Source organism: Notechis scutatus, chromosome 2 (assembly GCF_049901735.1).
Source record: "Notechis scutatus isolate UNSWTSFEM ecotype Mainland chromosome 2, rNotScu1.2, whole genome shotgun sequence".
In the NCBI taxonomy this organism is placed as follows: Eukaryota; Metazoa; Chordata; class Lepidosauria; order Squamata; family Elapidae; genus Notechis; species Notechis scutatus.
In genome coordinates, this window is record NC_142010.1 from 102117599 (window position 1) to 102140816 (window position 23218).

Consider the following 23218-nt stretch of genomic DNA (forward strand, 5'->3'; position numbering starts at 1 on the left):
CAATAGTAGACAGTCTAAGGTTAAAGTTTTTGGGGTTTGGGGAAGAGACTACAGAGTCGGGTAGAGTATTCCAGACATTGACCACTCTATTGCTGAAGTCGTATTTCCTGCAATCAAGTTTGGTGCGGTTTACTTTGAGTTTGTATCTGTTGTGTGCTCTTGTGTTGTTATGGTTAAAGCTGAAGTATTCATTGACAGGTAGGACATTGCAATGTATGATTTTATATACCATGCTTAAGTCGGACCGAAGACGGCGTAATTCGAGGTTTTCTAGTTTTAGAATTTCGAGTCTGGTGGCGTAAGGTATTCTACAACGGGTAGAAGAGTGGAGAACTCTTCTTGTGAAATACTTCTGGACTTTCTCAATTGTGTTAATATCACATACGTGATAAGGATTCCAGACTGATGAACTGTATTCGAGTATTGGTCTAGCAAATGTTTTGTATGCTCTGGTTAGTAGTGAGATATTACCAGAGAAAAAGCAACGTAGGATTAGGTTAACAACTCTTAATGCCTTTTTGGCTATGTAGTTGCAGTGAGCTCTAGCACTTAGATCATTAGAGGTGAGTATTCCCAGGTCCTTTACAGAGCTTGGGTCATCAACAAGATCTTGACTATTCAGCTTGTATTTTATTTTCTGATTTTTTTACCAATATGTAAGACAGAGCATTTATTTGTTGAGATTTGGAGTTGCCATATGTTAGACCATTCAGATACATAGTCTAGATCTTTTGAAGGGTAGTTATATTGTCTGTGGTATTGAACAGCTTTACATCATCAGCGAAGAGAACGCAATTGCTCTTGATATGATCACAAAGGTCGTTTATGTAGATTATGAAGAGAGTTGGTCCTAGAACACTGCCTTGGGGAACACCACTATTGACAGGTACTGGATTTGATAGGGCGTTCCCAATTTTGACCATTTGTTGTCTGTTTGACAGGAATGCTTCTATCCAGTTATTCAGTTGTCCAGAGATACCATAAGATTTTATTTTTAGGAGTAGTTTGTCGTGTACCACTGAATCAAAGGCTTTGCAGAAGTCTATGTAGATTGCGTCTATTGCTTTGCCCTGGTCGAGTTGTGTCGTCCATATGTTTTTGCAGTGTAAGAGTTGCAGATTACAGGATAGTTTTTTTCTGAAACCAAATTGTTTATTGGAGAGTAGGTTGTTTGTCTCTAAATGGAGGATGATGGATTGGTTAATAATTGATTCCATGACTTTACAGGTGACGCAGCATAAGGAGATTGGTCTGTAATTTTCAACTAGGCTTGGGTCTCCCTTTTTGAAGATGGGAATGACTGTGGCTTGTAACCATAGGTTGGGCAAGGAGCTGGTTCTGAAAGATTTTTCAAAGATTATGCTTAGAGGTTTGGCTATGGCAGCGGATAGTTTTCTTAAGAAGTAGGCACATATTCCATCCGGTCCAATAGATAGAGATGGTTTTAGGTTGCGTAGTGCTTTTTCAACGTTGTCTACTGTAAAATCGATATGTATTAGATCATTATTGTTGTTTGTGGTACGGCTAGGAAACATTGGGCATGATCCATTACTGTTTACAAACACTGAGCCGAAGAATGTGTTAAAGATGTTGGCTTTAATGGTGTCGTCGCTGCAGTCTTTACCATCAGGTCCTATCAAGGGAGGGATGGACCTTGAGTCTTTTAGTTTGTTGTTTACAAAATTGTAAAAAGCACGGGTGGAATTGGTGCTTAGAAGGTTTTCCTCTTGTTTAATGTGGTAATTGGTGCATTCGGTCTTTATCTGGTGGCATAAATTTTTGTATCGGTTTTTGAAATTAGCAACGTGACCAGATTTGTTTTTCCGCCAGAGTGATCTCTTTTGGATTGAAGTTTCCTTATTGATATGGGTAATCTGCTTTTTTGTTTTGTTTTGGAGTTGTTGTTGGAACATATAGTTTGATGACTCTTTTGACTTCAAGTAAAAATATGTTGTAATGGTCTTCAACAGTATTGCATCCAGTGAATAGAGATTGCCAATCGAGGATGAGAGATCGTTATCTATAAGATCATAGTTGCCTTTTTGAAGTTACAACTAGGGATGACATCGTTGTGGTGATTTTTGTGTGGACGTATGTTGAGGCAAAAGTCAATCATATTGTGATCACTACTGGAAAAGGGTTCTTTGGTTTGTATTCGGTAAATTAAATTCAAACTATTGCAGAAGATGAGATCGAGGCAGTTGTTCAGTCTAGTGTTGTTGGTTACTAGTTGTTCAAGACCTAGATTTGTAATAGCATTGTAGAAGGTTGTGTGTATGATTTCAGTTGTACAATTATTTAGGGTCCAGTCAATATGAGGTAGATTGAAATCTCCAAGAAAGATAAAAGGGTATGGGCAGGATGTAGCCCATGTTAGTAGTGTATTTAGCTTGTTTACATGTTCGATGTCATAATCAGGTGCTCTGTAACATAGTAAGAATCGAATTGTGATATTTAAGGATAGTTCACAGATGATGGTTTCAGGAAGGGCAAGCTCCTGGGTAACTTGGATATTTTTTAGATGTAAGGATTTTTTATAGAATATAGCAACACCACCTCCTCGACGATTTTTACGATCTGATCGGTAAACATGATAGTCTCTTACTGTGGTAATGGAGTCGGGAGAGATGCATTGAGCCATGTTTCACAGACAAATATAATGTCGAAGTTAGCCATATTTAAGAGGATGAGAAATTCAGGTATTTTATTCACGAGGCTTCTTGCATTGAGTAGTTTGCATTTAAGTCCGGCAGCAGTTGGGATTGAGGTAGTTGGGGCGTGCGTGCCTAGTCTTGGGTGATGGTGGGTGGTGGGTAGTTTTGGGTGATGGTGGGTGGTGGTAGGTGGTTGAGGTAGGGTAGTGGTTGAGGGTAAAAGTTGGGTATTGGGTTGCGTGTCTTACTTTTGATGCAGTCAGCATGGTAGTCAATGTACAGGTCCTTCTCTCCATTGTCTAGACGGGTTTTGAGTTCGATGCGGAGTGCACGGAGCGGGCACGTTGCTGTATGGTTAAGTCAGGGCGGCAACGGAGGTTTTTGTGGTTGGTGTTGGTTTTGGCGAGTGAGTTTATAGTGTAAATGAGTTTACGTTTGCTTGATTCATTTTTGCAAATGATCCTGCACAAGCGTTTTCATTATCAGTAAGAAACGAGTGAAAGGCCCAAGTCCTTCTTGGTGCCAAGAGAAAGAAGGACAACGTCTTGGGAACATCACATGCCAACAAGAAGAATATTGAGAGCACAGGGCCACCGTTCCTGTCCCAAGGATGACACAAACAGGCATCTGGCACAAACAGGCACAAACAGAAATACGACTTCAGCAATAGAGTGGTCAATGTCTGGAATACTCTACCCGACTCTGTAGTTTCTTCCCAAACCCCAAAAACTTTACCCTTAGACTGTCTACTATTGACCTCACCCCTTTCCTAAGAGGTCTGTAGGGGCGTGCATAAAGCGCACCAGCGTGCCTACCGTCCCTGTCCTATTGTTTCTCTTATTCTTCTTTTATTTTTCTTATATGTACCCATTTCATGTATTCACAACTATGTATACACTTATACTTATTATCTTGTAAACAATTGGCAAATCAAATAAATAAAAATAAAATAAATCTGTCCGCCCATCTGATTCCCATGTTGAGTTCTCTATGAAGATGCCTCCCTCTGTTCTGTCATTCTGTAATGTGGTTATGGACACAATCATGCAAACCTGTACAAAATATAAGAAATATTACAAGCAAGCAGATCATGAGCACTAGGACACTGTTGAATGTATGCTTATAGTAGCAGATACATTTTTTTAAAAAAATCTGAGCATGTGTTAACCTGGTTCTGGTTTTGGTTTTCCATTCTCTCTTCTCACACTTTTTCACAACTTCCTCAGATTAACTCCTCTGAAAGTAGTGTGATTCAAAACATTTTTACTACCGGTTCTGTGAGAGTGGCTTGGTGGGCGTGGTGTGGCTTGGTGGGTGTGGCAGGGGAAGAATACTGTAAAATCTCCATTCCCTTTCCACTCCTGGGGGAAGGTTACTGCAAAATCCCCTTCCCTCCCCACCCCACTAACCTGCTTTCCAGCTCCATTCCCCTGTGTAGGGCAACAAAAGAAGACCCAGCCGATCAGCTGGGACTCAGGAGGCAGAGAATAGATGGGAGCGGGACCAGTCAGAGGTGGTATTTGCCGGTTCTCCGAACTACTCAAAATTTCCGCTACCGGTTCTCCACAACCTGTCAGAACTGCTGAATACACCTCCGCCTCTAATGCCAAACCAAGTGTAACCCCAGTGTTGCAATGCACTCACACTTTGCTCCCATCAAGGCAAAGCCAGTCTTTTTCTACTGAGTTTTTCTTTGTTGCAGCGGGTAATAACAATTGAGACATTTTAAACCCTTCTGATGGCTTACTTCTGATGACCCCTCCCCAAAAGAAGAAAAAGAAGCAAAGGTGACTGAGTGCTTACTCTAAAAACAGGTGCTGCTTTTCATAGAATAATCTAATTGCAATTGTCTCTCTTTCTTACCGCCTCTCCCCAAGGAAGTCAGGAGTCATAGAAACTTGTGTTGGGAAAGGGCAAGTCTAGCTTGTGCTAACAAGGCTCCAAGGCCCACAAAACTCCAAGGGCCCTGTTTTTTTGTTTGGTTGGTTTTTTTGCTTGTGTAAATGAAAGGAGTTAGAGCACATACAAGAGAGCAGAAAGAAAGAGTTTCAGAAGAAGGCTCCTCTGAAGGACGCGGATGTCAGGACCATCTCAGGTAAGGGAGCAGATCATGTTGACTGGGGGCCTGCAGTGGGAGCTTCTGTGCTTGGCTTAAGGAGGAGGGCTAAACTTGATGGGTCTTTTTGGTTGGCACAATGACGGATCCGCCATTGGCGGCAGATACTGAAAGGGAGGAAAGGGTTGAGCACAAACATTGCAGATGCCGCGTAAGAAACCTGTTGGTCTCAGATTTACATGTTGCAGTTTCCCAGGGATGACCCAGACTTGTCAGGTGCATTGGGCTGGAACAATATCCAGGACAAGGAGATGGGCTTTAGAAAGAAGCTTGGGAGACCAGAGCAGTGCACTTGATTCTGGTCCGTCCTAACTCAACCATGTTCTTTTGAGGCCGTTACTTCAGTGCCAGATCATCTGCCATCAAGTGAGGCCATATCTGATCTGGTAGAAAGCTTTTCATAGAAGAAGTGACTCCAGAGTCACTCCACTTGGATTATATTCCGAGATTTGGCTACCAATTGTGGCAACAGCAGAAAGCAAGAACTCTATTTCAAGGCCCATTCCTTATCACAAGTAGTCACAATGGCAGAAAAATAAAATGGCATCTCATGACAATTTGGAAGAGGAAGAGGTCTTTCTAAATTGAGAAGGAGGTAGAGGTCAATAGGTTGTCAAGGGGAGAGGTAACCATCCCCAATTCTATTTTCACAGTGGGCATTTTGACTCCTCTTCCTCCCTCCTTCCATCTTTTTTTTCTTTCTTTATTTGCCTTTTGCATTTCTCTGCTAGAACACAACCTCCAATTTTGCCTCCAACAGGCCTACAAGGCAGATTTGGTTAAATATAGGGAGTGGTTCAAAATTATCCCATGCAAGTTTCAGGTCCTGAGCCTGAGTCTTCCTCACTCTGGCTTCTTCTTGTGCCATATCCATCATCGGATGTTGGCAATCCTATTTTTATCAAAATGCTGTTGAGTTTTGTCCAAACCAGTCCCTTAGATTTTGAAGCCATGATGTTCTTCTTCTGCCTGGACCCCGTTTGCCTTCAATCTTTCTTTGGAGGATTAAGTGAAGTATGCCGTATTTTTCTGGGGGTCGCATCACATATCCAAAATATTTTAACTTTTCCCTTTTTATGGTTTTGATGGCTTTCCCAGGCAGCTTATCCACCTCCTCATTTCTGATTTTGTCAACCCAACTTATAAGTAACAGTTGTCTGTAAATCCTCATTTCAAATGCTTCTAGTCTCCTCAAGTGGCTTTCTGTCAGAGACCAACTCTCCACTCTGTAGATCAGGATAGAAAAGATGTAGCATCTGACAAGCCTGATTTTCAACCTTAGGCTTATGTTGTCGTGACTGCAGAAAACCTTTTTAAAACGTTCTGAAGAATGCTGTTTGAGCTTTCTCCCTCTGGCTGCAGTGCTCTAACCACCACTCCACATTGGCTCTCCTTTCCCTAGGTGATGAAGAAGAAAATCAGCTTTGGAAATGCAAAGCGTCCACAGAAGTTGTTCCTATGTCCATTCAGGGCCCTCTCCATGCCTGGCCACCCTTACCAGGCTCTTCCCACTTCCTTTCTTGGAGACTATGACAGCAGTATCCGCTATGCCAGCACCAGGACCCCCAAGGGACTGTTCTCTGTAAGTGAATGGTATACCTCTTCAGATGGCTTCTGGGCTTTCCATCATCTAAATTTGCCTTAAATCCTGCTCAGTCTCCCTAAACAGGTTTGCCACTAGGGTTAACACCACCACCTCCAGTTCCTCATCCCAGTTATGGAAACCTGTCCTGGGCTCTGCTGCCAGCATTGGCTGGGCATATTGCCTGTGTTGCAATATGTCACCACTTTAATTTAGAGGCAGTAACGGGTCCCATTCCTGAGCTTGCAAAGCTGTATTAATCTTCTTGTGTCTCCCTGCCCTCAAGATTAACTGCCACTCGCTGACCTCCAGAGCAAACCAACTAAGCAAGGTCCATTGTTGATACTCACCAGTACTTCTTCACAACACAGCAGCAGAAAGCTTCAGTCTCCTCTGTTCTATTCCTCTGTTCTTGCCTTTGTTTTCCCACCATAGACCACTTCAGCCTGGACTAGAACATATCTAGAGGACACTTTTTGGGTGAGGGGTGCTATAGATCTTCCCTAATTCTCATAGTCACAAATACCTTAAAGATCATGGAAAACAGTTGCTGCTTCCCTTCTCACTACCCTATTACTAATACTAATTGTCACACAATTAAGACAAATTTAAAATCAACATTTAGTTACTTTACCCAATGGGCAAGTAGTTCACCTGCTTTGCTGTTCCCTCCCCACCCCCGAGGCTGGTTTTTGGTCTGCAAATACATGACAAAGTACAGGGCTGGTTCTACAAATCTCTAGATTTATTTATCCCCATATCCATGCCACGCACCACTAGTAAGGAAAGGCAGGAAGTACCAGCTGATCTTGCTGTTAAGGATAAGGCTGGTTGTGTTTCAGAAGATGCTCTGGCTTTAATTCTGACAGAGCAACATCAGTGTTGCTGGCCTACTGTATTTCCAGCAAATATTTAATTTAATTTAATTTAATTAATATATAATAGAGCTGTGTAGGAGAAAGAGAGAAGGTGGGTGAGCTTGAGAAGAAGGAAGTGACCTGCTCACGTTCAGATGACTGATAAGCAATTACCAAGTGAGAACAGGAGCCTGTTCAATTCCACCCAGGCCAATAATCCAGGCCAATTACTCTCTTCCTGCTATGATTGTGCCAAAGATTTGTTAACATACCAGGCCAAATATTATCAAAACAAAAGTTGGCAATGACTTTTTACACTTTAGGGAAGTTGGCAATTTTATCTTTGCTTTACAAACATAGCTCTTTATTATGGAATCATAAGTCTTGGTACCAGGCGGTACAGCCAAAGATTGTGAGTCAGCTTGAGGGTCAGATCTCACAGTTGCTAGCCAAACAAGCAACACCCAAAACCAGGGCAATGGAATTTTCTCACTTGGGAATCAAATGTATTGGATCTCCAACCAAGGAATGCCTTCAGATTCTCTTAGGATCAGGACAGGACCAAGACAAAATAAGATTTGCAAGTATTGCAAATCAAGAGTACTCCTTCGTCATATGACGCAACTATGCACAGAGGTATGCATCCTCCTGCCCATAGATCCATAGTCCCTAATAAAGGGTATTACAATTATTCAGGATAATCTTTATGCAGATTATCGGGACCTGATGGACAGAGCAGATTGGATGCCTGTGTTTATTAAATATGAATTTTGATCCCTGCGCAGAGAGTGGGATTGTTCTGGGGGTGTGGCCTTGTGCCAAGGAGGGGGCTTAGTGCTGCCACTCTGTATAAATCACTAAAGCAGGATCAGGGCAGCCAGAGGGGAGGCAAGGTCCATGTGCTGAGACATCCCACACAATCAACGCCTGAACAAAAGAGCTTCCTTGGTAGGGAAGGAGCCCATTTTGAACAGCATTTGCAAGAAGGGTCCCTCACAATGACAACGGTAGAAGCCAAAGCTGAAGAGGAGGACAAAAAGGAATCGGACTCGGTGTCAAATACCGTTCCAGAGGCAGCAACCACACCAGCATCCGATCCACCAAGCAGGGTAAGGTTGTCACTTGGGCAAGGATTTGAGTCCGTCCAGTTCTCACATTGTGCTGGGACCAGAGACGGGTCAGTGCTGGGGTTGAGCTTTGAGGGAGAACAAGTGCCACATATCAAGGCCATGAGCAGAATGCGAAAGAGCACGATTCGGATAAGGGCAGAAATGGTTGTTTGGGGGAGATAAAGATGCTTGCCTCCAGAATTCCCACCCTGTTCAGCAGCATTCCCAGCAAATAGAGTACTGGGTTTTCAGGGTCCCCTTTCAATATGAATGACTACATCACCACTCTTAATCTTCCATAGCTAGTAGTCTGTTTTATGTCATCCATCCATGCAGACAGATTTCTTCTGGGAATGCTGGTTGCACCTATATACTCTAGTCTAGGCTTTTCTCAGACACTGTCCTTTCAGTCACAGCATTTTAAATTAAAAGGGCGTGAAAACAAATTCAGGAAGTAACTGTGAAGGAAGCATAAATGAAAAATACCAGAATGTGATTTCTGCAGTTAATGAGGGTGTGTTATGTCTCTTCCTGGAGAGTCTGCTATCCAATCACATCCTTGATTTAAATTTCAAGGAAGAAAACACTCAAGGTTACCATCAACAGGCAGCATTTGGAGATGAAAACAGACAACCCAAATTATCTGTTTTCTATGCTGCTCACAGTTGGAAATTGCATAGTATCTCCATTTTAACTTAAATATCTCTAACTGGGTCATATTTCTTTTCAGGTAAATTTGGAAAGTGCCTATTTTAATTTAGAATAACGATTTCTAAATGCGTCATATTTTTCCCAGGGAAATTTTCACAGCTTCCACCCCAAAATAAGACCATCATACATTCATACACAAACTCACAAAACTGGAAGGAGACATTTTTGGCCTTTTCAGTGCAGGAATCCAAATGTTGCTTTCCCAACAGAAGGCTGCTTATAGAATATATACACACATCCCTCACAGATCCCTTCCAACTGGATTGCCCAAAAGTTTTCATTGGTTCCAAAAACTTTTAACTGCCCTGCAGGAGAGCAATTTTTTAAGAGGGATCACAGAACACAAAGGGAAATGATTACTATTTTTGTGTTCAGTTCCAAGCAATGCAATGTCTCTCTAATCTACCCATAAATCAGCTCTTTCCCATACCGTACAGACTTGTGTTTTGCACTTTTCCTCCTCAGTTACAGAATGTCACGTTTGTCCTTGTTCAGTTCCATTCTGTTCATTTCAGTTCATTGTTCATGCCTGTCTAGATCTTTTTGACTCTTCTCTCTTTCTTCTAAGGCATTGACTACCCCTTCCAACATTGTGGTATCTGCAAATTTCATAAGAGGTCTCTCAACACCGTCATCCAAGTCATTGATGAAAATGTTGAAAGACCCCGGGGCCTAGGACAGAGCCATGAGCACACCCCTCCATGTGTGTCCTTGGTCATGGAGAAATCTACATTAATGATCTGGACTTTTCCAGTTTCCTATATTTTCATCATTTAATTGAGGTCAAATCCTGACAGGGAAGGAACAGAGGAAACTTTAACTGCCCAAAGCTTGGTTGCTTCACTCCTTTTGCCCTCTTCAGTTCCTGAGGAACAACACTTTTTTCTGCAATAAATATACATCCAGCTTCTAATCACGGGTGGGATTCAAATTTTTAACAACCTGTTCTGTGGGCATGGTTTAGGTGGTGGGCATGGCTTAGGTGGTGGGCGTGGCTTGGTGGGCATGTGATTGGTTGGGCATGGCCAACTCAATATCACTCACATCGAGGCACGCATCTCCTCGGCTGGCCTCTCATGACTGTGGGGATGCTGCAACAGTCGTAAGTGTGAAAAATGGTCATAAGTCACTTTTTTCAGTGTGATTGTAACTTTGAATGGTCACTCCACACAAGCAAAGTACCAGCAAAGGAGGGGAAAAAACCTCCAGAGACATTCCTGAGACAGAAAGTCTAGTCCTGCCAAGAATGTAATAAGGGTTAACGGAGAGGCAATTTCTGTAAGCAACAACAGAATGTTTCCTTCCTGTCTTCCTTACAGGATTAGGCCAGTAATTTCTTCTAACAACCGGTTTTCCGAACTGCTTAGAATGTTAACAACCGGTTCTAGTGAATAGGTGCGAACTGGTAGAATCCCACCCCTGCTTCTAATGGTGTTCAAGTGGAGCTCACATCCATATGCAGTTCAGGCTCTAAGCAGGGGTGGGATTTTCCTGGTTCAGACCGGTTCAGATGAACCCCTTGTTTTGACCATCAGCTGGCTCTGAACCAGTTCGCTCCGATGAGCATGTGGGCCCGCCTGCCTGCCCCTGCTCTTTCCTGTGCTTTGTGTCTTTTTGTTAGAGCACAGCTAATTCGCGTGGCAGAGCAGTTTGCCGCACCTCAGCTGTTTTCTTCAGCTGCAATTGAAGATAAGTATTAGCTTTTTTAAACACGGAGCACGTGCTTAAAGCATGCATTTGGCACACACGCATGCAAAGCACATGCTCACCGCATTGAATCGCACCCCTGGCTCTAAGGTGTCTTTCCCAATTATAATGCTGGGTAAGTGTTGATTTAGGTGACTTAAACAATGCTAGGGAGGAAAATATACATATACGCAAATCACTTTAACGTTTGCTCACCCAAATGACCAACCTTCTGTGACACAATTAACTCCACCTCTTGAAGTACAGCATGCCATTCCACAATATATGACTCTGAATCATATACACTGATTGCCTGTGATCCTTCAGAGCACTGAACAAATCAATTATATATTTAATATCTTCTTAGTAATATCTACCTAGAAACAGGCTCAGATTTTTGCTCAGCAAAGAATACAGTAACCTTAATTGAGCTGTTTCTTAAGAGCAGATGGCAGATTTTTTTTTAATTATGAACAAAGTATCAACATTGTGAAAAGAGAAAAGAGAATAAAGTGATCAAAACCTATCTATATATTGATCTGCACTTAACACGCTTCCTATAATATTTTTTTATTAAAGTTTAAAAATATAAAGGTAGAAAATTAATGCAAATTAAGAAAAAGTAAAAAATAAAAATAAAAAAATAAAAAGTGTAGAGAAAATATAAAAAGGGAAAAATATAAAGAAAAAAGCTATATAAAGAAATTGATGAAAATTCTCGGTCATCCAGGTAGAGTTGACTGGAATTTGAGGCGTGGACTTATTTTCTTCTTGGTTTAAGACATTTTAAAATAAAGAATTCAATTTGCTGTTCATCCAAGCAGCTTACCCAGCCAAAGCAAGTTAATTAGGCAGGGAGTCATTGCAATGTACCAACTCCTCCTGCACCAACCTCAGGGTTTCCTCCCCAAAATGTGTGGCAATATGTTGATGAAGATTCTCAGTCATCTGGGAACAGTTGTCTGGAAACTGAGGCATGGCAACTGGACTTATTTTCTTGTTTCATATATATATATATATATATTATATATATATATATATATATATATATATATGTGTGTGTGTGTGTGTGTGTGTGTGTGTGTGTGTGTATGTATGTATGTATGTTACTTTTCCCTCAACCACGTGTTCCAAAAGCTGATTACTTTTCAGTCCTCCCCCTTCAGAACTCCTTCAACAGTGTAACACAACTCTTTTGTAAATCCAGGGTAAGAAAGTTATCCAAGTCACTCTTCTAATTTATTATTTATATGTTCTTTTAGTTATTAAGATACCAGCCAATTTTCTTTGTAAATCCAGTGTAGCACCTTTTTCCATATCATTCTTGTAATTTGTCATTTTAAAATTCAAATCTAAAACATGATTCTAAGTTGTATCCTCTTCCGTCTCTTCTTTTAGGCCCATATTTATGGTAGCAGACCATGTAAAGAGCAGTTTCTGGGTGCACTGTTCTGAAATCATCTCAAATACTTGCAAAATTGAATTATTTTTCTCTAACTGTATTAGTGAGTCTCTTCTTTAATTATAATCTTTCATTCTTTCTTCTTGCTGCTCGTGTCCAGCCTTCAACATCTCCTGTAATCATGTTTTTCTCTAATCTACAAATTTTCCCCACAGGAAGATTTCTTACAGTTAAGTTCAAAATCTTCATACATTTTAATAGGATTTTAAAGAACTCACAGAAAGGATTCTTATAATTACTTTCAAAATCTTATTTCCAATCCATCCAACCCCATTTAAAACTTTCCAAAATCAATGTTGTAATCACCCTTTTGCTGTTTATTTAAAAAAAAAGTAAAAAGTTTATATGAAACTTCCTTTGCTAAGTGTTTCAAGCAGTGCTGAGGTGACCAGGTTCATTATGCCTACAGATGACTACAAGATACCCCAAAGGCAGGAAATATATTCTATCACCTTCCTTATTGACATCAGAATAGAATAGAATAGAATAGAATAGAATAGAATAGAATAGAATAGAATAGAATAGAATAGGCTTTATTGTCACTTTAAATGTACACTAATCGGCACATATTAAAATGAAATTTTGTTGTATAAAGCTGTCAAAGAGCAACCACCTCCAATATTCACTACATAAACATGACAAAAATATAAATAAATAAATAAAATGATAAAAAAGGAAAAATGTACTTTAGCTATTTGCCCCACAAATCCCTAGAATTGTTCTCTTTTGCTTTTGCTTGTTTCTCTTCATTTATTTTGTAACTTTTCACCTTGGGCAGTCATTTCCTTATGCTTGTAGGAGCACACTTACTCAGTACTTTAGTATTTCCCCTTAGCTAGAAATCAGAAATAGAATGGCTTGTATATATCCCTCATCTATTCATTCATTCATTCATTCATTCACTGTCTTTCGGCAATTTTTAGAGTTCTGCCTTCTACCTTAATATTGTGGACTAGTGTTTACACTTCCTGGGATAGGACTAACTATATGTGAAATAGAGCAGTTATAATTTTTTCCCCAAAACACACTTGTAGCTCAGAAGCCCCTGCCAAGCACTTTGTATTTTTTTATGCCAATATAAGGCATATAACTCTTAATTTTAGGAAATGTAATGGTATGTGGGAATGACTTGGAAGACAAGAGGAAGAGCTACAAGCTAGACGGTCTGATAAGAAATAACTGAATACACAGAAGGAATGGTAATGTGGCAAACACCTCAGCAGGGCCCCTTCTTGGATGGTAAAGGCAAAAGGGGTAGTGATGTACTTTCAGACTTGCAATGTACAATAAAGTTAGAGCTAATAGTTCTGGATGTGTATAATGGTATATGGGAATGAACTTAGTTTAGTTTACTTTATTGTCATTGCACCTCGTACAACGAAATCAAACACCATCTTCAGTGCACATCATGACCAGGAAAATAAACACAAACACACATCCTTCACACTCCACACATTGAACCAAAAAACCCCAACACCGCACCAACACTGCACTATACAGTAGAATTCAAAAGAGCTACTGCCCTGGGATAGAAGCTGTTTTTCAGCCTATTTGTCCTTGTTTTTATTATTCTGTACCGTCTGCCAGATGGTAATAGTTCAAAAAAAGGGTTCCCAAGATGAGATGGATCTTTGAGAATGTTTTGAACTTTCTTAAGGCAGTGGGAGCTATAAAGCTCTTCCAAAGAGGGGAGAGGGCAACCAATGATCTTCTGGGTAATGACGTTAACCCTCTGGAGTGCTTTCCTATCTGCCACTGTGCAATTGGCAAACCATACAGAGATGCATGAGAAATACAAAAACTTGAGAGAAGAGGGGAGATTGTCTAGGGAACAATCAGATAAAATGTGAGGAGGAGCCCATAGCAGAATAATGGACAGAGAAAGAAACTTAAAAAGGATCAACTCTAAACTTATCAGGTGATAAAAAGAGATAACAGGAGATTTGTATTTTCAGACTTGCAAGATCCTGTTAACGTTGCCTTTAGAATTTTAGAATTGGTTCATCTTGTCATGCGTCCTCTCTGGTCTGCTTGTGAGGCTGACAGCGTACTTCTTGTCAGGACTTTTTTTGCTGAGCAACAAAAATAGAAATTGCTGAAAAGGTGAAGTATTTAGAACTAGCAGCTCCTGAGTTGTAGACACCTGCTGTTTCATGTTTCTTTAAAAACAACATTAGGACTATTTTAAATATGCAAATGTGCCCAGTTTCAAAGCATTTGTTGTTTGAAACAGCAGAGTATTTTTAAAAACTTTTTTTTTAAATGAGGCATTTTCTCCCTCCTGTTGTCTCTTTGGAAGTCTGTTTCAATCCCCCCCCCCCCCCAAACACACACACACTTTTCTTTCATTTAGTCCTATTCCATTTTTGGAGACGGCCTGGACAAGTCCCTTCAGCTTTCTTCAGGCAAGTTTTTTCAGAAGTGGTTTGCCATTGCCTTTTTCCTCAGGTTGAAAGAAAATGACTGGCCCAAGGTCACTCAACTGGCTTTGTACTTAAGGCTGGATTAGAACTCACTATTCAGTTTCAAAATGTCTATAGAAAACTATCCGGAAATCACTCCAATGTAAATGATAATATGTATTTATCTGAATTAAGTTGTACTTTTTGTAACACATTTTTAATGCATAGTTACTGTGTATTATTTTAATCCATACTTTCAGCAGCTGTTTTAGTTACAGGAAGCTTGTAGTTTTATCATTCAGATCAGACAGGAGTTCTATGAATCCCTAAATTATCCCTTATAATAAAAAAAAAAGGTTATCATTTGGGAGAGGTAAGTGACCTCTGACCTCAGCCTCAGTAATTTTTCATGATTAAATGGAAAATTTAAAAACTACAAAAATCAAACCCCATCAATCTATAAATATGCAATCCAACTTCCTATAAAAGCTTAAGTTCTTAAGTTAAGTTCTCAGAGAAAGCCTTTGGCAGATGAAACATGGATGGGCTATTAAGATAAATGGTAATTGACTGTGAACTATGCAGCTCACTTAGGTTTGGCTAATACACTCCATGATCCCTAGACAAAAAAAGGTTAGGAATTGTTTTAAATCTCTTTTCTGTAGGGGCTAGTCAAAGGGTAAAAATAAATGCTGGTGTTATTAAATTACTCAAAACCAGTAGAATCCATTTTAATTTCTTTTATCTATAATTAATTTCTTCATCTCGACAGGTTACTTATAAATCACATCAGCCTTTCCAAGTATACCTCTGGCATTGGTTGTTTATGGCAAGAAATTCAGGGAAGGCCAGACATTGTTTATTATGACAGGGAATGGTCCTGAAATTCTATAAGCATGCAAAATAGATGCAGAAACAAGAAGGAATCACGTTGGTGGCCCTTCCTACTTCTCCCTCATTCAAATGAAGAGCTTATTCACAAGACATCCCAAAGTTCATACTTTAACTGAGAATGGTGCCCCCCAAAACAAAGAGAAAGGCCAGACCATTTGACTGACATGAAGATATGCCTTGATGTGCCTGATCAGGATAGGCAAAAAGGATTTTTATTCATTTATTCACTTCCATCATTTGAATCCACATGCATGCTGTGTCCTCAACTTCCAACCATTTTTTTTTAGTGACTGGTTGAAGTTACAATAGACTTGAAAAAATTACTTACAACCTGTCCTCACACTTTTAACCATTGCGACATCCCTAAGATCACATGATCAAACTTTGGGCGCTTAACATCTAGGTGTACAACAGTCGCAACATTCCAGGGTTAAGTGATTGCCATTGTGGTCTTCCTATCCAGCTTCCAACAAGAAATCAACAAGGGAAATCAGGTTCATTTAACAACCATGTGATTCACTTAAGTGCAGGGATTCATTTAACAACCATTCCAAAGAAGGTCATAAAATTGGGTGCAACTCACTTAACAACCCCTTGCTTCGCAATATAAATTTGGGTCCCAGTGGTAGTCGTAAGTCGAGGACTATCTGTATGGCCTTATTAGTTGCAGAAAAAAAACCTAAACATAAATGCAGCAGCTACCTTGTTTCTAAACACTTAGAGGAACATAATTCATTGAAGCCATTAAGCGGTTACTATCTCACCCATGCTTGAATTCACTTGTTCAAAAATTATTTAATTTTGATATGTCCAAACATGTAGATTTGCCCCTACCCCATTCCCCTGCAAGTCAGATCCAGATCCTAACATAGAGTGTTTGGGGAGAAAGCCACGCTTATTTTTATGGGGAGATGTCTTGTGTTATTTTGAACGGCTAGAATTCACGAGAATTCATAGGTAGGTTTGCTTTGATTCTAACAACTCATGGATCTTTCCCAATAAGGCAGATTGGATTGTGCATTTGGAATTCTGCCAGCGCTGATGCACAGCCTTTCTCATATGTTTGGGTAAGATATGAGGAGAATAAGAAACAACTTATGGTAAAGGAAAATTAACCATTGTTTTTCAAAAATCAGCGTCATTTGCAAAAACAAGCAGGAACCTTCAGTTGGACACTATATGATGGGAGTAAGCTGAAAACAAAACTTCAATGAACAGTATTGATTGGCATTTAATAGTATTTGGAACTAATTCATAGTTGCAGTCTTGCAAGGAGGAGGTAAGCAGGTACACCATCATTCAAACTTTCCAAATTAAGAATTAGTATTTCTTCTTACCTAAATACAGTTATTAAATTCACATAATCTGGAATACAAATTAATCTTTCTTCTGGGTTTACAATACAGAGGCTAAACAAACCACCTCAAGCCTATTATTTATTAGAAAAGCAATGATCAATTATATGCTATTTTGAAAACAAATATTATAGAAACATTATTGATACTAAAAGAAAGTACTCTATATTTCTATTCTGAGCCATGGTGGCACAGTGGTTAGAGTGCTGCTGATTGCCAGCTGCCTGCAATTTGGCAGTTAAAATCCCACCAGGCTCAAGGTCGACTCAGCCTTCCAAGGTGGGTAAAATGAGGACCCAGATTGTTGGGGGCAATATGCTGACTCTGTAAACGGCTTAGAGAGGGTTATGAAGCACTGTAAAGGGGTATATAAGGCTAAGTGCTATTGCTATTCTAAAGGCACTGTATCTACTTCCCTTGCTCCAGTATTTTCAGACCTGTTTGTTACTCTGGTTCTGACAAAGTCTCCTACCATGTGTCTTTCCATTTGCTCTCCAGCTGTTCTAAGTCAAAAGGACAATCAAGTAAGATCTTTTGCCATTTTTCAGAAGATCATTCATTCTAAGCTTGTCCTCCTCCCACTGGCAGCTCAATGAATGATGGCTCTGCCTTATATAAAGACCCCTTCCTCCCTAAGAGATCACGCTCCATCTGCTTTAGTTATTGTCCAGGGGATGATAATAGCATTAAGTTGATCCCAGTTATTTTGCTTCAGGGTTTGCTTCCAGACATTGAACAAAAGCTCAATTAATGAGCAAATGAAAACACCCTTTGCTCTTTTTTTTTTTTTTTGAACCTAAGGTTTTAAAAGTGAACTCTTGGCTTTCCTATACACTCCCGATGCTGTGTTTTGTAAAGAGCTGTGAGTCCTTTTTCTGATGCTACATTTTGCAAAGGGATATGATTAACAGATGAGTCATCATCTATAATCTACTTTGGGGTAAAACCTCCATATAAGGACCGTGTGGGGGAAGGGCTTCTGTTTTACTTCCAAATGTCAATAGAATCAGAAAGTATGTCATCTGTGCAATCTGCATAATTTCAGTAATGAAGCTATTAAGGAAATGATGCAAAATATGTCACCTGCAATGACCTATACCATCTGCATAATTTACACAAATGATGTTAACAAAAACTAATACAAATTTCAACTACTTTGGAGGCATCTGACCTGGTTGTTATTCAGGAAAGTATTCTGATGGAAAGTTTGTTCATTGCACCCAGAGTCTGCTGAATGGAGGCTTATTCAGTCAAAGGTTTACAGTACGTCATATATTATTATCATACAGAACAGAATCAATAAAATAGAAGAGTGAGCCACTATCACCTTTTGCGGACAAACAACCTTGATTTATATCATAGGAACAATGAAACTTGCCCCACTTGCAAAGGCATTGCAAGGAATTCTGCCAGCAGTAGAGAGCTTTCAGCCATCTAGATATTGCTGTGAGCTGTACCACAAGTTCTCCTCACCACTAGCCCTGCTGATCAGGTTATTGAGAGTTGTAATCTAGTCACATTTACGAGGCCAGTGGTCTATAGCAGGGGTCTCTGATCTTGATAACTTTAAGCCTGGTGGACTTCAAGTCCCAGAATTCCCTTTGCTGGCTGGGGAATTCTGGGAGTTGAAGTCCGCCAGGCTTAAAGTTAACAGATATAACAGATAATCAGAGTTGGAAGGGATCTTGTAGGTCATCTAGTCCAACCTCCACCCAAGCGGGAGACCCTACACCATTTCTGACAAATGGCAGTCCAATCTCTTCTTGAAACTCTTCTTGAAGTTGCCAAGGTTGGAGACTCCTGGTCTATAGCATGTGTTTTGGATACCCAAATGCATTACTGTGCAAAGTTCAAAGCTCACAAAAGTTCAAAGCTCACAAAAACTCATATCTCTTAGTGAAAGTTGTTAGACAATAAAGATGCTGCCAGATTCCTTCTGAATAAATACTAGCGATCTTTCCATTTGCACATCTATTCTAGATGGCACAAATAGTGCTTTAGAACTCATGTTCATTCCTGATTCATTACGTTTTTAAAGGCAAAAGAAGAAATACATAGAGGAGAGAACCACATAACTGTAGAGAGAGAACCACATTTTATATTATTGGCCTTTGTAGTTCAATATCATATCGGAAGGTCAACAAGTTAGCAAATGTATGATTGTTGTATATTCCTAGCTCAGTCCTTCAAGTGAGCAATATTGGAAAGCTATGTGGCTTTGCTCCTGAGGTGGGTGACAAAAACTGACCAGTGGAAAGATTCTTGTGAAATTAAGACAGGCCAAGTTGGAACCAACTGATTATTGTTCTTATTGTTCTTCTGTTACAGTCAGGCTCCCCAGAACAAGAAGGCTTCTTCAATCTGCTGACTCATGTGCAGGGAGGACGTATGGATGAACAACGCTGTAACATTCAAATTGTACATGGCAAGAGTGGCTCAGATCCCGAAAACAGTGAGTGCTCTAAGCTAGATAAGAAAATTTAGTAAATCCAGGAGTTACTAGGGCAGTGAATGCATTTTCCAAAAACCAAGCAAAACTTTGGATCCCGACTACTGCTAAAGAGAGACCATCTTCTGTTGGATCGTTTCAGTATTTACAAAACAGATGTCTTGGTATATGGGAAAGTTTTCTCGCAAAATTCATGTAAAATATTATGAGAAAGTCTTCTTCCACTACAGATTAACATACTGATAGCTCATTTACTCTGAACCTTTTTCTAGAGTGCAACTGAAATCCCCTAACTACTGGGCCTATTTGTTAAGGGAAGCCATTTCCAATATTGCTTGGGGATTTCATCTGATAAATACTCATTGGCTTTCAGTGACTGTAGGGATATATCCATGTGGGGTGTTTTGTTTGCTTGCTTTTCTTTTTATTTATTTATTATTTTTCACCTTTTTGAATCACCCACCTCCCTCAGAGCCAGAAGTACCCTGTTTCTCCAACAATACAGCCTCCCCCAGTAGGAAGTCCCAGCATGTTTTATAGGCATGAAATGAAATTAAGCCCCTTCCCCCAAATTAAGGCTTATATTAAAACATGCAAAATGGGGGAATGGTGGGGGGCTTGCCATTAGGAAGTACTTTTGTTGCACACCCGGATATGGTGCTGCCTGCGTTGACCCCGATACGAGTGCCCCAACGCCGAGGTCAACATCCAAGCCATCGCCACCCGCCCGCCCAAAGATGCAAAGGGGGGGAATTAGTCACCCGAAAAGACAGCCTAGCCATTTTTTCGTGCTCAAAAAAAAATAAGACCCGGCCTTATTATATGAGAAACATGGTAGTTTACCATTGTCTTCTTCTGACACATGATTATTTTCCTGGTAGTCTTCATTCAACCCTGCTTTGCGGTTTTGAAATCAGCCAAAGTTAGCTAGGAACTGTTTCACATCCATCAAATGCTAAGAAGCAAAGGTGCTAAATTAACAAACGGCAATGTTTGACATACTCCAGACTAGTGACATCTAAAACAATGAAAAATAATGTACTCTTGCTGTCCTTCATTATGCCCTCCATTGATAGCTGTTTCTATTTTGGGGGGGGCCTGCAGAGGATAGCCCCAGCCCACCCCCTGAGATGGACAACTTAATGAAAATGCTGGCTCATACACAGAGCCGACGAATGGACGATCAAAGGGTCAGCTTCAGCTACCTTCCTGGTTTTCAGAACAGTAACACCAGCAGCCCAGCAGCCTCCGGGACCACCAAGGTGAGTCTCTTTAGAAATGGATGTGAGCAGGAGCAGGGTGGTCATTAAAAACCTGCCTAAACAGTAAAGAAGCCGGGTTGGTAAATCAATCAAATGGGCTAAGCCACACAACCCCGTTCTCAGAAGCCTTGTCTTGCTAAGTCTGGAAACAGGCAAAGGAAATATAAATACAGCTGTATCTCTTTCGCTTTTTTTTAATGAGTTCCCTAACTCTCTAAAATTCCCAGGATGGATCATGTAATGGAAAATATATAAAATCTGAAACCTTGATAACAAAAAGCAGCACACCCCTAAAAGAAACAGAGACACTCTTTGCCCCTATTCCACTATCATGTAGGAAACATGATAGAAACTTAATATATTTTTCAGGACAATAATGGCATAAGAAACAACAATCCCGTCTATGGAGCTATCATGTTTGCACATGTGCATTTTGTACACGTGTGAAAAGGAGCAGGGTTTTGATCACAACAACATATCTCATTGAAATTTTTGGACAGCCTGTTGTCTGGGTTTCCCTCCCCAGAATCATCTACCTTTGTGATGTTACGCATCAGGAATCTGGTTGCATTTTAGTTCAAATGCCGTCTCTTTTTTGTACAGGTTTGGCTTGATCTAAAAAGTCCTCCAGTGCCCAATCAATCTGAATCTTTCCTCCTGGCACCATCCATACATTAAGACTCACAAGTGCTTCCTGCCTGTCCCGTGGAATAGAAAACCTATTTTCAAAAGCCTTTCTTGGCAACCCTGCCTTCAAGGGCTGGCCAAATATAGTTATCATCTCATTAGCACCTATGTGGACCAAACTACTGTTTCTTTTTCCCCCTCACATTATCAAGCAGCTTGTTTTCTCTTCCAAGTGTGCCTTAACACTCTGATATCAGTCAGTCACGCATCCAGAAGGGCATAGGACAGGCAATTGTGCCTTGAGCAAAGACCAAACTATGTTGGAAAATTTCCTTGGGGGGTGGGGGTGGGGAAACTCCAGTGAACTTGTCATAAGGTTACAATGTGCTTGCTGCAAAACAGTCTCGAATGAGAAATACGTATTTAAATATGAGAGGATTCACGGCACCCAGTCGTAACCTCTCAAAATTCTCTTCCGAGTTGATTCTGTCTATGCCTATGCCTGTGTCTGCTTCTGCCTAGCCACTCTATACAGAGGAAAATTATCCTACCTTTTGCTGCATTATCATCCTCTGCCTATTTTCTTCTTGCAGAAATGAGATCCTCCCAGCCCTGCTTGGGAAAGCAGCAGAGATACCAATGTGATGCCACTAAGCACGCGCTATGCCTCTCACTCAAGATCATCCCCTCACTGCTGTATCAGCCTTGCACATTTACTGTACATGCCCTGTGATTCTAATAAACATGTCCAACTGTTCCCTCCTTGTTGATTTCCTTAGCAGATATCCTAGTGTCAGGATGGGCATGCCACTACAAGACGACACTGCTGGTGGCTTGAAAAAGAAGTTAGCTGTTTCTTGCCAGCCATATGTATAATCAAAGCAAAAATGTGGATAACATTGCTACTAATTCTGTTTGCAGCTCAGGAAATAGTGAAGAATACATAAGACTAAGAATTCCCAATCCCTCTTTCTCCCTCGAGAGACAAAGTTCTTGCTGCTGGACTAAATAATTGGACCCAAATTCCATCAAAAAGAAAATGACACTACTATTCTAACATTATTCATGCTTCAGTGTCATGTCATAGCTTAGAAAACAAATAAATTAATCCCAGTAAGCCCTCTTGAATTCCCAATTTAAATTCCCTGTACTAGATAGGTTAATGGAAAATTTTCGTTTGATGGAAAAGAACCAGAAAGGCTATTGAAAGAATTAGCACATAAAGGACACACTTACCCATATAATCCTTCTCTACGTATCTATAGAAGAGCCCTCATAGAGCAGTGGTTAAAATGCAGGATTGCGGGCTAACTCTGCCGACTTGCCAGGAGTTTGATCCTGACCGGCTTAAGGTTTACCTTCCATCCTTCCAAGGTCGATAAAATGAGGACCCAGACTGTTGGGGGAAATACGCTAATTCTGTAAACCGCTTAGAGAGGGCTGTAAAGCACTGTGAATCGGTATATAGGTAAGTGCTATTACTATCTGCAAGGGCATAAGTGGGCAAAAATGACTAAATGCACATTGCAAAGTAATCTCAGCCTGCAACACCCTTACATGTGACACCGAGAGGCAGGTATGAAAGGAAAAAACTACTAGGTCTCAATGCAAGTTTCATTAATTGGACTTGTGTCTTGGAACAGACATTTATAACTCCTTTCCACATGAAATCTGCATACATTTTCAACCACATATATTCAAGGAGCATTAAAAATAGGAAGTGCTGGGGAGCTAAAATCCAAGCAATAGGAGTGCTCAAGAGAAGCTACTAGTTTTCCAAAATTTTTGGAATTTTTTCCTTGCAAACATTTTGCTTCTCATCCAAGAAGTTTCTTTAGTTTAAGAAGTCTTGGTTTGAAAACTGAAGAAGCTTCTTGGATGACAAGCAAAATGTTTTCAAGGAAAAAAAACCAAGAAAATCTAGATGTCTTTTGGAAAACCACCTTTAGGTTCTCCACTTATTGTTTTCTTTCTTGCCAGTTTTTCATACCACAACCGACCTTGTTCAGCAGTTACTGAAAAAGATAATACACTACTAATCCCATACACCAC

General features: G+C 40.3%; 1 protein-coding gene across 1 annotated transcript; it reads left to right on the forward strand.

Annotated features, from left to right (window-relative positions):
- Positions 1-4731: 4731 nt before the first annotated feature.
- Positions 4732-21923, forward strand: PCP2 (Purkinje cell protein 2). Its single transcript, XM_026676951.2, has 6 exons — positions 4732-4749; positions 6173-6352; positions 7980-8318; positions 19157-19280; positions 20382-20539; positions 21760-21923. The coding sequence occupies exons 1-6, from the start codon at positions 4732-4734 to the stop codon at positions 21763-21765; spliced, it is 825 nt and encodes a 274-aa protein (XP_026532736.2). The 3' UTR covers positions 21766-21923.
- Positions 21924-23218: the final 1295 nt, after the last annotated feature.

Excerpts from the sequence above, each read along its gene's own strand:
- PCP2 (XM_026676951.2), top strand. Across the intron at positions 8,319-19,156 it reads CATCCGATCCACCAAGCAGG|TCAGGCTCCCCAGAACAAGA; the intron begins GTAAGGTTGTCA and ends CTTCTGTTACAG. Across the intron at positions 19,281-20,381 it reads TGGCTCAGATCCCGAAAACA|AGGATAGCCCCAGCCCACCC; the intron begins GTGAGTGCTCTA and ends GGGGGCCTGCAG.